Here is a 16179-nt window from a genome sequence, read left to right as displayed (position 1 = left end):
TACTTAGTGATTGCAGAGTTCTACTTCAATAATTAGTGCAAATAAGCCACCTCAGTAAATACTACCAGTTTAAACACCATGCTGAGTGTTCAAGAGTGCCTTTTTAAGGAGCTATTATCATTTGACATCATAGAATCACATTAGGTCTGAGGAAAGCAGAGACCTCTGGGTCCATCCACCCCAGCCCCTACTCCAGCAGGTAAACCCAGAGCGCAGTGCCCAGGTGCTTTTGGAGATCCCTAAGGAGGAGACCCCACAGCCTCTCTGGACAGCCCATGCCAGTGCTCTGCCACCTGCAAAGCACGGAAGTGCTGCTGCATGTGCTCAGAGGGTGCCTCACGTGCTCTGTTTTTTGCCCACTGCTTCTTGTCCTGGCTCTAGGCACACTGGAAGGAGCCCAGCTCTGTTTTCTGAGAAACTCCCTTTCAGGTGTTTATGGAGATAGATGACAACCCCTTGAGACTCCTCCTGCTCAGGCTGAACAGGCCCAGCCCTCCCAGCCTCTACTCACAGAGGTGCTCCAGGCTCTTCACAACTCTCCTGTATGTCCACATCTCTCACATGCAGGGGAGCCCAGAACTGGAGCCAGTGCTCCAGATACAGCCACACTGATGCTGAGCAGAAAGGAAGAACCTCCTCCCTTGACCTGCTGGAAATGTTGGGGTGCATGCTATGGAGCTGTAACAGAACTGATCTGCAAGATAAAAGGCTCCAACTGCTCCAGCAGCATTGGGCCACATACTAATGTCATCATCAGCATGGCTCTTTTCCACTGTCTTCAACTGGGGATCTCTCTCATAGTTTTAATAATAACTGACATGGTATTAATCATGTTGCATGCATGTGTTCGTATGTGCAGTGTGTTGATTCATGCAGCATATTAACAAGTACAGCATGGCCCTGACTTTCAAGTATGCTCACATGTAATGTGCTCATGCAATATGCAAGACTTGCAAGCTGACACATTTTGTGTTGTCACACCATGTATGACATGTCAATGCATGTCAAAAGTAAATGTGTGACACATATCAACACAAGTCAACACAGTTCATCTTGCATGTTGTCATGCCATCACATCCTTGTATTCTGTCACTGTCTGCTAATACTCATGGCCATGTATCAATGCCCTGCATGCTGCTGTCTATTCAGTACCAATGAGTGCCAACACATATTCAGTGTCACCACATGTAAATCAGTGTTTCATGTGCTTGTGTGTTCAAGTATCATAGCATGCCACATGCCAACATGGGCTGCAGTGTATAAATGTAGATTCCCATCAGTGTGTGTAAGTGTGACAAATCACATGTAAACACATATCAAAGTGTGCCAAAACATGTTACATGTCAACATGTGTCAAAGCATGCCAAAGAGTCTAGTGTTGACATCTATCAAAGCACGTTGCATGCCGAAGCACTTACCAGCACGTCTGTATGATAATAGATATCAAAGCATATTGCTTGTTGATCTGTCAGCACATGTCATGTGTTGATACATCTCAGTCTGCTGTGTGCCAAAACTTCTTTTTTAAAACATGTCACACATTGATGTGTGGCAATGGATGTTGTAGCATGTTGCACACTGGTGTGCAGAAGCACGTCATGCATGGATGCACGATGAGGCATGCCACATTTGCCAGAGGGTCAGGGTACCTAAGTGTGTTACAAATTGACACATCACACATTGATATGTGACTTTCCATGTCAACGTATGCAAGCACTATGTGGTCACATCCATTAAAGCATTTTGCATGCTAACACACCAAAGAGTGTAGCATGACATTTGTCATCATCTAAGGATGCAGCATTGTCATAGTGACATGTGTCACCTATAGAAACTTGTCATCACATGTCAAAGGGCACTGTGTGACATGACAACTGTAGTGTTCACGTGTGTCAACATGTCACATTTTTACAGTTGTCCAAGTGTGACTTATGTAAACTCTTGGCAATGGCTGGCACATTGACAGATGTCTTCTTGTGTTGTGATGTCATAACACGTATGACGCCACATGTCACTTGTGATGCCACATGTCCATGTCACATGTCAGGTTTTTTGTTAACACATCAGTCAACATATCTCCTATCAACAATTGTCACAAGCCACCCCGTTCTGATGCTGGTCAACAGATGTTGTATTTATGAATGTTAAAGCATGTCACGTAACCATGTGTGTCATATGTTGAGCTGTGCCAATACACCTCAAAGTGTTGCACGCTGATGTGACTCACAGCACGTTGCATATCAATGCATGTTCATGTGTGGCCCCTGTCAATCCATGTCTGAATTGTCAATTGTTTCCTTTTATTAAAACCATTTTCTCATTCAGCTCCTCCTTCATTTACATACGTGTACGCACAGAAGTTACAACTGCTGCTACTATCCTAAACTTGTTTCTTGACTCTAAAACTGCAGTGCAGTTTTCTCCTCCTTGCTGCATACCGCGAACTCCTCCTGCTGGTAGCCTTCTTTGGAACTGAAGACACAACACATACTTCCTAAAATGATAACACGAATACAGCTGCCACACTATTGTTATTTTAGCATCTCCTGCATTTGGTGATCTGACAAACAAAGCTTAAGGAATAGCCTCCTTTCCAAGAAGCACAGAGTGACCATTAACTCCAAGGATCTGCCTGGGAATAACATACAAACCACATTACCGGGAAGAGACTGTGCGAAATTCAGCTTTGTTTGTCACTCAGTAATAATCTGCTGCTCTGACACAGAAGCAACATTCATTTACTGTTTTCCTGCTGCAACTGAGGACAACATTGCTACTGCAAAGGTTAGAAATCCAAACATGATCATCTTTTTGCTTACTATTCTACTCACACAAGCAATACCTTAACTTCCCATCAGAACGTTAGCAGTAATTTTTATTACTGCCAGTCACACGTGATTTAGCTGTACATCAGCAAGTTGGCTTCACCGCTCAATAATTACATTTTGAGAGGACAACTATTTGATTTTATAGGCTCTAAAAAGGACCACAGAACACACACAAACTGCTAGCTGCCAAAAGCACGCTTGCTCAACCCTGCAGCTGAAGCACTATTTCTCTTGGGGTGTCTTTCACCTCTTCAGCAGATGTATCAAAGCAGATTTCCAGATTACTTATCTGACTCAGACACAAACAGTTTGAGCTACCAGACTGTTTCAAGTTAGATAATCCTGTAATTCTTTTCAAGTGACTGTCGAGTATGGCAGGTCTTCCAAATCTGTTTGGACTAGGCACCATTCACAGGGAAGAACATGCAGGTTAACACAGCAAAGCTACTATGGATCAGTAATAGAAAGATAGGATACAGTCAGAAAAGTGGAAGGAGTTCAGCGCTTGAAGTTTGCCCACAAGCCTGAACACAAATATTAGCATTGTTCCAGTCTTGTGATTGCCAGGTATTTCTAAGCTTTGGGAAAACAAATACCAGCAAAACACCACCGTCAGCCAACTCTTAATACTCTACATCCAACTTATCTCCTCCTTAAAAAGGAAGATTACATAATTCACTTCCCTACATTTTTTGTTGAGTTTTTTTGTGTTGTTTTGTTGTTGTTTTTTTCTCCATTACTCTTCACAGCCCTGGGAAAGCAGCCATTTAAAAACACAGACACAAAAGACAAAGGTTGTAGGAAGAAAGCAAGCAGTCCCAACTACCGCAGAATAAACCAAAGCATAGTTCCAGAACGCTAAGCACACCGTTTCCAGTTCAGTGGGCAACACTTTGATTGTAATTAGGACCCAAATCAAGGCGTTCGAACATGCACATCCTTTGTGCACTCCCTGGTGTCTCTGGAAGACACTTAATCACTGATTGCATAAGACCTCTGACGGACATGCTAACTCAGCCCGCAAAGCACACCGTTACAGACGGCCTTTAATGAGGATTCATCTCCCTGTTCAGAGTACTTCTAGTGTTCCCCAACAAACTTTCACCATAACTCCATCCCATTCCAGCACCCATCAACACATTCTTAATTCCACCTTACTGATTTGTCAGCTACTCAAACTGGAAATTGTGCATTCCTCTTCAATGAGCTAGATGAACTCACTAGTTTTCCCTAATCTGCCTTCAGAGTTCAGAACTACCAGTTTTGTTTTGCTTATTAAAGCCCTATGAATAGCTGCCAACTTCAAGAAATCAAAAGCACTATTTAAGTGGTCGAAATCTTCTTGCCACAAGCTGATTCAACCCTGCTGATAACAAGTCTATACCTGTTCACTCCACACCTATTTGTTTTCCCCATTTGTTACCAAGTCCGACAAATCCACCCTTCTATTCTTATTCTCTCCATTTCCTACCCCTCACGGTTATTTGAGGCATAAACTTCCCAGGATGGCATTTCTCAGCTACCACACAGCTCTGAACCCAGAGTCCCTGCATCTCTCTTTTCCATGATGGCCAGTAGAACACATCATACGCAGAAACTGAGTTTTCCATCAGTGGAAAATGATACAGCACATCCAGGGTGAGTTATGGTTGTTATTCCCTCATTACCCACACCTGTCACCTACGAGGGAATAGTGCTCTCTCTCCTAACTTCCTTGTATGTTCCCTACTTGCCACTCCAGCTCATCAGGCTCAGCAGTTCTGATGATTATTCAGCTGCCAGCCAGTATCACTGCTCAACTCAACAGCCACATCACGCTGCAAAACCTTTAGCAACACAGAGGATGGAAAGCAGGATTTTCTAGGTGCTGTATATCAACTGCTTTGCAGAGGAAAGGGCACTCAACAAATGAACAAAAACACAGTAATTAAAAAACAAAGATTAATTGAACATTTGTCTTGAAAACACGTACGAGCCTTGGACCATTCCGATCCAGAGGTTGTTAACAAACTGAGATCTAACATTTCGATATGGAATAGAGCAGATATGTTCCAACACGTGCTTGTTCAAGACAAAACACGCACATTGGACGCAAACCACGGCTCCCTAAAATCCTGCTAGCTTCCATTGTGAGTGAGGCAGCAGATGCTGGCAGCCACCACCGCACACGGCAACACCGGAACTGATCACAAAGCATCGGAGACCTCGCGCTGTTGCAATTAACAGTCACAATGCTTCAAAACACAATTGTGTGCGTACAAGGCCACCAACGAGTGGCACAGAGGGAAAGGAACCACAACACCTCGAGATCTGCTTTTCGACTCCCAGTTTCACCCCTTTAAAAGGGAAACAGCTTAAGCTGCTGAGACGAGGAACCAACCGCTCCCTCCTTACAGTACAGCCCAAGAGCCGGCCCGGGTTTCGCGCTCCCCCACTGCCGACGCCCACCGGCACAGTAAGGGCTCGCAAGGGAGAAGCGCAGCGCGGCGGGCCCACACTGCCGCCCGCTGACGGCCCGAGCGCTCACACGCAGCACAAGGAAATCCCCGAGGCGAAAGCGATGGAACTGCAGCGCCAATCGCTCCGGGCCGGCTGCCCGCCGGCGGAAACATTCCCCGACGTGACCCACGCACACGGACCTCGTCAATCGCCGATCCGCCGCCCTTCAGCCAACACCGAGCAGGCAAAAAGCCCGACGTGACTCATCGCCGGGCCGCTACGGAGATCCGACACAACTTCCCACGTACGGCAAAGCCGCCTAACGACGACGGAAACGCTCGGCACGGGCACCCGCGGGAAGGAATCGCTCTCCGGAACACGGAACGCGCTCGCGGCCACGGCGGCGCCCCGCCGACCCCCCGCCCGGCCTCACCTTAAAGTTGCTGGAGTTGACCCAGGTCGCCAGCTCGTCGATCACTTTGTCGAGGCGCTGCTGGTCCTGCTCCACGTCGGGGGAGCGGGCGGGGTCGCCCAGGTACTCCAGCAGCTCCTGGCCGACCTGCAGCCTGCGGCCCACGTCCTTCTGCTGCACCTGGGCGCAGAAATAGTCCATCCCGGGAGGCTCCATCGCGGAACGCCGCGGGGAAGTTCGCTCGGAGGGCGCCGGCGAGCCGGGCGGGTCTCGGGGGAGGCGGGCAGGCTCACGGCGCCTCTCGGAGAGCCCCGCGCCCCGGCCGCGCGCCCGGAGCCTCCATGCGGAGCCGCCTCCGGCCCCGAGAGGAAGCTTCGAGTCGGAATCTGAGGTCCTCGGGGGACGCCCGGCCGCCTCCGCACGCCGTCCCGGAGAGCTTCTAGCCGCGGGTTAAGGAGAGTGCGGGAAAGGCGGGTGCGCCGAGGGCCGCTATTACAGCGCGCACCTCACGGAGGTGTTCTCCCGGGCCGCCCTCCCGCGGGCGCCGCAGCGGCGAGGCCGGGCCGGACCTCCCATGCTCCCGACGCCGCGGCCTCCGGCCCCTCCCGCCTCAGCTCCCGGGCCGCGGGGCGGCTCCCAAAACTTCGTCCCGGCTTCTCTCGCTGCTCTTCGACCTCCCCGCAGCCCGGCCGGGCCGCGCGATGCCCGCAAAACAGAGCGGCACCCACCCGGCAGCCACCGCCGTCCCGTGGAAGTTGCGTCCCCCGCCCCGACCGGCGCCAGCCAGACCGGGCGTGGCCTGCGCTATCCCCGCCCTCTCAGCGCATCCCTCCTCTCCTGCCTCGCGCTGCGGCGTTTCCGCCCCCCTGCGGGTTCTGCCCTGCGGAAGGACGCGCATGCGCGGTGCCGCCGCCCCGCAGAGGGGGTGGGTGAGGGGGCGGCGGCCGAGGGGCGCTGGGGCGGGACGGGCGTGTGGTCGTGAGGCTCTACGACGGGCAGGGAGTCCCGCAGCAGCGAGAGGGGAGCGTGTGCAGGGGGAAAGCGGCCGTGTTCTCCTCCCGGCGCTGCCCTCTCGAGCGCCCTCCGGCCATTCGCCACGCCCTCTGCCGTGGCGTGAGGTGGAAAAGCCCGAGGAGCCGGCTCGGTTCCCACGGCGCGGCTGAATCTGCAGCGTAATAGCCCACCTACAGATTGACTTCATTTAAAACACGGCGTTTGCGAGCACGGGCTGCGACTCGGGGGTCAGACGGTCCGAATGCCGCCCATGCAGGAAGGGGAAGGGAGGTGCCGGCTGTGCCCTGTGGCAGCTCCTGCCTCAGCTGCCCGAGTGCAGTTGGTAGCGGGCTCAGCTCCCAAGGGCAGAAGCAGAGGACTCAGGTCCTTTCAATGACAGCGAAGGGTGTAGTCGGTCTGCCGTCCTTCTGATACCGGACGCATCACGTTACACTACGGTGCAAGCTGCCGCTGGGACAGGCGATGCCTTTCTTCCCGTGCTGTCACGTACTCGGTTCTTCCCTCTCTTCCACTCCAGCTGGTGTTGCTTTGACCTTGTGCAAACACTCTTTTACGCCGATAGCCGTCCTGTCGTGAAGGCTCCACTTGGTTCCAGGATGCGGCAGTCAGTCCGACTGGCTGACTAGCTCTCATCAGTGCTAGCACTGGGTCAGACTGCAGGACCTCCACGTACTCCAGATTCAGGATCTCTCACATACGAGAGCTGCAACTTCCAGCAGGGGAACCGCACCTCCTGCTGCAGTCTCACAGCACTTTAAACCAAACTAACTTGGTGCTATGGTGGTCTCCTTTGCTTCTCCCAAATCCTCTTCCCAAGGAGTTCTGTACAGCCTTTCCCACGCACTGATGTCTGTGTGGCCTTGCACAATAAGCATCCACAGGCATGGGAGAAGGCGTGAGCACCAGCAGCCCTTTGTTGATTTTGGTGTGAGCTGACAAATTTAGGATCCCATCCCCACTTGGTCTGTAGGAACTGAAGTAATAAGGATGATTAAAAAGACCACAGATACTTTTGAAATAGAAATGTATGTTTTATACTTTGAGTTTATTATATTTTTTTTCCCCAAAAAGTCATTACTGTGAGTTTCGAAAGTAACTGCCGACCTAATAGGACTGGCTAAAGAGAAAGTAACTGAGTAGATCACACTGGACTCTTGGAATAACAAGAGCTGTAAACAGTTTCAGTTCAGCAGACAAACTTCCCCCCCCAACCAGAAAAATCCCCTAGGAAATTAAAAATTCACATTTAGTTACAGTCCAAGTTAACCTCAGTCTCTTTAGATGGAAAATCCTAAGTAAGTCAATAAGTGGGGGGGAATCCCATAATGCAAGCTTCTCTGAATTTCCCTTGACTCAATGCAAATACACTGATAAGGTCATCTAATGAGCTGTGAATGGCACTGAACTGTTGGTGGAGACAAAGAAAACCGTGGTTCAGTTTTTCTCTCTGCCAACAAGCAGCACTTTCATTTGGCATGTAGAGCTCCTGGATATGCTCTTCTTTTTTTGGTAAGGCAAGAGCAGCATTCCAGCACTGCATCTAGAGTAGCCTCCAGATCACACAACAAACACAGTTCTATCCTTAGATGTTCTCACAGAGCCCTGGTGGACTTTATTCCCAGGGATGTAGGCTTGGCTCCAAGAAGAAGGCCTTTTCATTGAAGCCAAAGATCTCTTAAAGCCTCTTATGCTGGGCTAAGGGGATTGCTTCCTTTGGAATGCAATCTTCTTTGTGATAGGCAAGCATGTGAGGGTAAATCCACTCTGGTGTATTGGTAACAATGCACAGTACTTTGCAGAGCAATTAGCCCTCATAATTGAATGCCAAATCAAAATTTCCTTCAGTCTTCTGGGTATGGCTGGCCAGCAATGCCAGCAGCTACAGCAGGAGCTGAGGTAAATGACACTAATCCAATGAGGCGCGTTTCCAACCTCAACTGCACACCAAACCTGTTTCCACGCCCCCACTCCACACAAGTGAGTGGCACAATTATTGCATGGAATGTCCTGTTCTGAAAAGGGCAGGAATCGTGCTGGGAAATAGGTTGGGAAGGGAGAATGCTGCGCTCTTCGTCCCTTTGGCTGATGAGGAAGTGTGTTTGGGAGCCCTTCTGGCCTTTCCCAGTGTTACCTCCAGCAGGCTGAGGCCCGTGCCCAGCCCCGTTGCCAGCTCCCACAGTGGGACTGTCAGCCACTGCAACAGGCAGGCTGCTTTCCCACACTGACTTCTGACAAATCCTTCCCATACAAAAGATGCAATCCAGTCGGTGAAGGAACCACAAGAATCCTTTAAGAACCCCGTGATTTAAAGGTCTCTTTATCACAGATCAGAAGCACGGGCCTTAATGATAAAAATAGAGCGAATTTAAACATGAATCACGCAGAAGGTTCCAGTAAATTACAAACGACACTGCCTCAGCTTGCTCTGGAGAAATCCCTGAGAAAGTTGTCCTCACATTCCTGCCACATTCCTCAGCAGTAGTCACAGTGCTCCTGCACCATGCTCCAGATGGGCAGCTCCAGGCAGTGCTGGGATAGGGCCTTGGATGGTGCCTGTACGTCGCAAGGCATTGTGTACTGGTACACCCTGTGTGCTTGTTCGTGTTTATAGGCTGGAGATCAGAGCACCCAGGTTTTTGTTAACTTTGTCAAGAGGAAAAACAGTGTCATACTGCGCCACGTGAAGCAGAAATGTGTTACTGTTTTGGCTGCTGTCCATGTTGTACAGGCACTTATTGTATATCTTTTCTTACCTTAATTGTAAAAGGATGACGTGTGTCTTTTGAAGGTGATTCACTGTTGATAACTTGTAAGAATGGTCTGAATTCCCACCTCCGAGAAGAATATCAGAATAATGAAGTAATACATATATTCTGAATGTAAATGGAAGAGGACAGTAAGGGAGATCCTCCAGGTGATGTTGCAATACCTGTAGCAAGTTGGTTAAAATAAAATAAAAAGATAGTTGAAGCCCATTTTGTCACAAGGCCTTACAGATACAACTGTCTGTAACTGTCAAACCCATACTCGGTGCCTTATAACTTTTGCTACACTTGGGCTTCTGCCACAGTTGAAGTTACACATTTACTAGAGGTCATTTTCATATGCCTGTTTATGAGACGGTCAAAAGTTGCAATTATTAATCTTATATGATATATAATAACTTTTCTGATATATACCAAATGGATTTGTTTGCAGAAATGGGTGGGGGTGCACAGACTGATGCTTGATTGCTGGATTACTCCAAGGCATTCATTCATTCCTTATGGTCAAATATGTTCCAACATGTAGATGCTTCAATTACACAATTAATCCTGATGTATCTTTTATGAATCATTTGCTAATTTTTTTGATGTGTGTGATACAAAGAAAGAAGAACAACCTGAAAGGCAATGAAAAGCAAGCATAACATAGATCAAGGACGCAGTGTCAGAGATAACCTGTAAGCAGCCATTTCTCTTCTATCGTGTTAGCCTGTGACATCTACGCTTTTCCAATGCTCTGCTGCTTAGCTCTGTTCTGTGTGTCATGTTTGTACACAGCAGAGATATTTATTTGTCTCTAGTAGTAGAGATACCTGCCTGTCCTTTGCCAGAGGGTGATTGCCTCTCTTGTGCAGCTGGTTACTTTGCTAGGCCTTGACTGATTTTGCTATTCCATCTGTAAATCCCTGCAACACACCTGCAGGATACAGTTGTGTAATATTCCTGCACAGTAATTTTTTGCAGAAGTCTGTTACACAATCGCTCATCATCATAGTCCAGCAATAGAAGATTTCCTACCTTGTAAAATGTAAGAAATTGCCCAAATTTGTCTTTAAAGTACTTATAAGGGTGTTTTCAATGTGGATGCAATTCCCTTACTGCTGACATACTACTGTTTCTACAGCAGCATGAAGGAACTGGAAAAAGATCCAAACTACTTGACTCATCTGACCTGAAAAGTGAAAACCAGTCAGCACACCATATAATGCACAGCATTATCAAGGGACATACGTAGCTGGGGATATTTTGGCCTTGGACCGCTAAAATCTCTACTCCTGCCAAACAAATCATGGCACTTTTATCATCTGCATGTAACTTGCGAGAGAGCAAATGTGCTGAATGGTGTGAAAGAAAAGTGTCTTTTGCTCACCCTGGTAATGCCAGCACACTTCTTGCTGCTTGGAGTTATATGAAGGGAAAGGGAGAAGGTGTGTGTTGCCTTTGGTTCGTCTCTTTTTCTCTTGCTTCCTGCAGTGCAAGCCCTTGCTATTAATAGGACCGGATTCAGCCATCATTTATTACTTGAGCAATTCCTACTTTACCAGGATTGATCAAGAGAGGTTTTCTCACATATGCAGTCTGCAGGAATCTTCCTCAACAAGGTAATGTTTTCCTTGCTTACATACAATTTAATACACGCCTGATTTGAGGCTTCATTTTTTTTGCATAAGTAATTGTATACATTTACATTTTGGAAAGAGTTTAAGTCGGCTGAATTTTTTGCCTGATTTTCACAAGCTTTTCCTCCGGTCGGTGGAAAAAAACCCGTCTGGCAGCTGGAGAGCTCCCTCGTGTGGTGCATTTTCCCGGAGCCCTGAGCGAGTATTCCTGGTCAGAGGCACGTAGCTGAAACTTTACCTGCCCTATCTGTTACTGATAATGCTGTGCAGAAAAAGAAAGAAGCCAAGGCAGCAGTTGCTAGAAATATTTTCTGCTTGGCTGTCCACCCTTCTCACATAGAAACTTACTAGGTTTGCATGGATGCAAATACAAAGTGGTACTTGGGGCTGATACCTATAAATGATAAGAGAAGAATTAAGTACTCATTTATGTTCTAGAAAAAAAATAAAATAAAATAGCCAGTTATGGACTTTTTTTTTTCTTTTTTTTTTCTTTTTTCTTACCCTAAGAAGAGTAACTGACTGTCTTTGTCTATAATTGTTTGCAATCTCTTGTACTTGGCCTGATGCTGAATGTGCAGTTTATAGCAAATGCACTTATCCCAGCCATCAGCAGCTCTGATCAAACACACCGTTATGGATCCATGCCATAGAAGGATGTGCTTTTACTCAATCCCTTTATATTTCAGAGCTCAGGAGGAGGACAACTGGCTTGGAAAAAGAACCTCAGGACATCCTCCCTTCCCCCACGTCCCCACCTCCTGCACTCACATGGGAATAGATGCAGATCTGCTGCGACAGGGACTGAAGCAGCAGCCACAGATCCTGCACATTTCATGTGCAACGTGGTGAAGTCACCAGGCTACAGTGGCTCCTGGGAGAGAAGCTGAGTCATGCTCTGTGCTACCTCTGCACTCAGGGAGTGCGGAGGATGCTTCTGAGGATGCAGATGATGTGCTGCTTTTCTGTGGCTGGAGTTCAAGGCGTGCTGGTGCAGAGCTGTAGTGAATCATACCATTTTAGAATGAAATGGAAAACGAGGTAACAGCCGTAATTGCAGCTATGAAAGTAACAGTGCCATAAAGCAGGTAAAATCACTGAAACATAAGGTGGATCACGGGGGAAGATAGTAAGGTAGGTTCTGTGTATATGTGTCTAGTGGGGCCTGAAATAGACAATTTAAATTGAGTCTGGTCAGATTCATAGTGTTTCAGTGATCAACAGAAAGCTTGCTTCGTCAAGAAAATAAAGCGTCTTGTCACGTATCAGTATCTAGCCAAGAAACAGAACATTTATCACAGAATATACATGCCCAAGCAACTCAAATGCAGGCACTTTTTGAAAACTGGGATTGGATTCAGATCCCATGGACTGACCTGTATAAGAAGTTGGGCTTGGGACTTTTTATTTTATTTTTTTAAGTTTCAGGAAGAAGTTGATGTGCTTATGTGGTTTTTCAATGAAAGTATGTGCAAATACCAGTCATTTAAATGACAAAAATGAGTAAAAGTAATCATAGAGTCATAGAATGGTTTGGGTTGGAAGGGACCTTTAAGATCACCTAGTTCCTACCCCCATGCTATATAGATAGATAGATAGATAGATAGATAGATAGATAGATAGATAGATAGATAGATAGATAGATAGATAGATAGATGCCTCCCTCTGGACCAGGTTGCTCAAATCCCAATTCAGCCTGTCCTCAAATATAGTATAATCATCAGAACATAAACGACAAATGGCTGTATGTACACATGTATGTGCAAGTTACCTTAAAAACAATCTCTTTCAAAGCACTGTTAAAACAACTTCTAACTGTTATTTGGCATATATAATAATAGCATATTACTCACAGCAGAAACATTGCTACATGCACTACCAGTGTTTAAACACAATAACCTACCTATTTGGAAGTAAATTCTTATTGAAATAAACATTTCTGCATATGGGCATTTCTGCATGCAGATGTATCCTGTATGCTCTGGATTTTCCAGAACACGTGCCCACAGCACGAGTATGTGTGTAAGGCTGTATCAGCTGTCAGCATGTCATCAGATAGGCAGCACTGTCCATATCAGCACACCACACGTTCACCTTTGCAGCAAATGCTTGAACCTCCCAGTCTATTCCTTCTGACTGATGTCATGCCAGGCACTCACAGAGAATCAGAGATGTATATAAATGGCAGTGATTAGCCAGCCACCACCTATGAACAGACTTTAAGTTCATCTAGCTTAGACGCATGCTTCTTTTAAATACATTGGCTGATTATAAACTGGTTTACATACCAATCTTCAGCCTAATCCTTTGAGAAGAAAGATTGCAAAGCCTGCGCTAAAATAATGTCAGTCCAGTGCCCAAAAGCTTGTTTTGTGTGATGAAACAGCATTCTCCATTTTTAGGTCTTAGTGCTGTAATATTTACGGCATGGGGCAGCTGGACAGCATGCTGCCACACACAGCCTTGTGCTCTGCAGCATCCCTGAGGTTCCTGCTACTGCACGTAGGAGAACTTCTGTCCCACTTCTGTCACAGAGCTACGTGGTAAAGAAGGAGTTGGAGCAGTAGAACCAGTCCATCTGAACTACTGATTTAAATGTGAGATGGACCCGAATGACAACATCTAACATTTCAACACAGAGTTTGATTTTCCACCCACAGTTCATTTTTGTTCCCGTCTGTGGTTTTGCTGTGGACCAACGCAAGGGTGAGGAGCAGCTTCAAGACTTGAGCTGCAGACTTGGGCTGAGAGTCAGAAATCCAGAAAATCCTGCTGTGATGATGTTTAGCATCAGTCCTTACCTAAGTACCAACTTCCCTTGGTTGCAGTGAGTGTTGCTTACGTATGAATTTCAGAAGTATGCCCAAAAATAGGAATGAAGAACATCTTGGCAATAGCTACAATTCCTTTTATTTACTCAAGCAGTCCTAGGGCATGAGGACATTCTCAGAACATCCAGTTATATGTATTTTTGGGAAAGAAAAATCAAGACATTCCTCAACAGAGGATAAGAATTTATTATTCTCTCAGTCTGACTTGCCTGAAGTCAGATGAAAGGAAGCAGCTTCCAGATGATCCATTTTATAAAAACAAATGCTTCAATAAGTCAGATCTTACTCATGGAAAAGACTTTTTGGGAAGCTGGCACTTGGGATTCCTGGCATTTTGTAGCACTCCTTTCTTTCCCCTGAGCTCCTGGGAGGTTCACGAGAACTGTGCTCTCTGGGTTTCCCTGGGTCAGACCAGAAGGGAAACACTTTCCCTTTTCAATGCAGTGTCACTGATATCTTGATGCTGCTTTGAGAAATGTTAACTTGAGCCCAGAGAATGAAACAGATACTCCGGCTATGCCCACACCATGTTTGAGGTTATTCTATCCATGTTCACAATGCAGGGTGCTTCTAGACTGTTATGGAGATGTTCATACATAGGGATACACCAAAGGTATGTCAGAAAAAGAAACCAGAAATAGGGGCATGGAAAGCACTTCTGAGTGCATTTGTGCAACTTTATATACTCTTAAAGATGTGAGAACATGCAAACCAAAAGCTAACTCCAAGGAACCATATTCCTGGCCAGACCCCAAAGCCAATATTATTCAAGACAAAACACTGTTGCTGTCCTTACTAGTATAAGCTGTAGCCCAACAGAGGCTGTTGCAGTCAGCTCCAGAGAGTAATGTTGCCATGATACTGTCTCCTGTTGTTCTTCAGAAGCCACCCAAAACCTGAATTGTGCCTTCCTCTGTACAGTCTTAGAGGATCTTGCAGATCCTTTAAAATGCAACAGCTAACAGACGGTTGTGGGTAAAAGCCAAAGCTAGAGTGTAGGTGTAGATGTGGTGACTGTGCTTTCCTGCCACCACCATGGCCTTTTGCTTGTTACTGCAGGCAGAAGGCAGATTCTGGATCCAATGGGTCACCAAGAGCTTGGACCTTCCAGTGCTGGCATGTGGTACTGAGCTCCTCCCTTGTGTCCTGTGGATGGTGTGGTGAGCACAGCAAACAAAGGTGAAACATCCCACCTGTGTGGCAGAATTTCTGAAGCACATCACAGATGAAGGCACTCACAGATGGTTCAGCCTACAGCACAGTCCTGTTGCCTGTACGTTGTCCTAGCAGTGGTGCTCTTGTAAACAGATCAGCCCAGGCCTCATGACCATGCATGCTGCTGGGCACTACCAGGAGGATGCACTGCTGGCTTCATCAGGTTGCTCTCTCAGTGCCTGGGCTATGCAGGAATAGTGGGCAGTGGAGAGTTGGGGCTTTTAGCAATGCATGACTTGACTATATGCTGCAGCTGGGACCACAGAACCTGTATCACAACACCGAGTTGCAGGAAGACTCCATAACTTCCCTGTCAAGACATGCTCAGTGCAGGAAGATCTAAGAACACCATTATCACAAAAAGGTTTTTCGGAGCCATAATTGCTTCTGGTAACCCATGTAAACAAGTATCGAATCCAAACAATGTTTTTCCATGAAGAAGCACCCCCCACTGGAACACAGCACAGACAGCATCGCGCAGAACTACACGGTGGCTGGGTAATCTTTGCTTGAATCCAGACTGTCTTCATCAACTTCAAAATGTGTCTGTAATCCCTCTTTACCAGCATATGGCTCTCGGCAGGTGTTTTGCCTGAAGAGTTCTACGGCAGTGAGCCATCAGAGAGTAATCAAACCAAAGCTCATCAGATGGTTTCAGTAGAAATCTGTTCCTGATAGTCTAAATATTTTCCAGCTTTAATTAATTAAGTTGAACTGCCTTCACTCACCCCTATTTAACATACCCCCGTTATAATTTAATTGCGGATTTACTTTCTTTCCGTAACCACTAAGTAGCAGTTGGTTTTATGAGCCTTGTTTTAATCCCACACTGGTGAAAGTCCATTATACAATAAAATCTGACTTCATTTCAGACGTCTTCTGGTCACTGCATTTTATTTCACACATGTCAGTGGTCATAAAGCAGAGAGCTGATCCTGCAACAAGGAGAAAATCCGATACCAAATTAATACACAAGAGCTTTGTACAGTGTAAGCTGTTGGCTCCGAGAGATGAATTTTGTCAGCATGGCATTTGCAGTTGGTAGTAGATTTATAA

At 46.7% G+C, this 16179-nt stretch overlaps 1 protein-coding gene across 25 annotated transcripts in view; it reads right to left on the bottom strand.

Annotated features, from left to right (window-relative positions):
* CLASP2 (cytoplasmic linker associated protein 2) overlaps positions 1–6490 on the bottom strand; it is a 132988-nt gene extending 126498 nt beyond the window's left edge. For 23 of the 25 annotated variants that reach the window (XM_072327984.1, XM_072327988.1, XM_072327990.1 and 20 more), the window contains exon 1: positions 5701–6489. In XM_072327984.1, the coding sequence (XP_072184085.1) occupies positions 5701–5895 (195 nt within the window). In that variant the 5' untranslated portion in view covers positions 5896–6489. Of the gene's footprint in view, positions 1–5700 lie in introns of all 25 variants that reach the window. The other 2 variants (XM_072327997.1, XM_072328000.1) reach the window with 2 other exon arrangements.
* Positions 6491–16179: the final 9689 nt, after the last annotated feature.

This window comes from Excalfactoria chinensis, chromosome 2, assembly GCF_039878825.1.
Source record: "Excalfactoria chinensis isolate bCotChi1 chromosome 2, bCotChi1.hap2, whole genome shotgun sequence".
Taxonomy (NCBI): Eukaryota; Metazoa; Chordata; class Aves; order Galliformes; family Phasianidae; genus Excalfactoria; species Excalfactoria chinensis.
The sequence above is the reverse complement of the archived record's forward strand: the minus strand, read 5'-3'. Positions and strand labels throughout refer to the sequence as shown.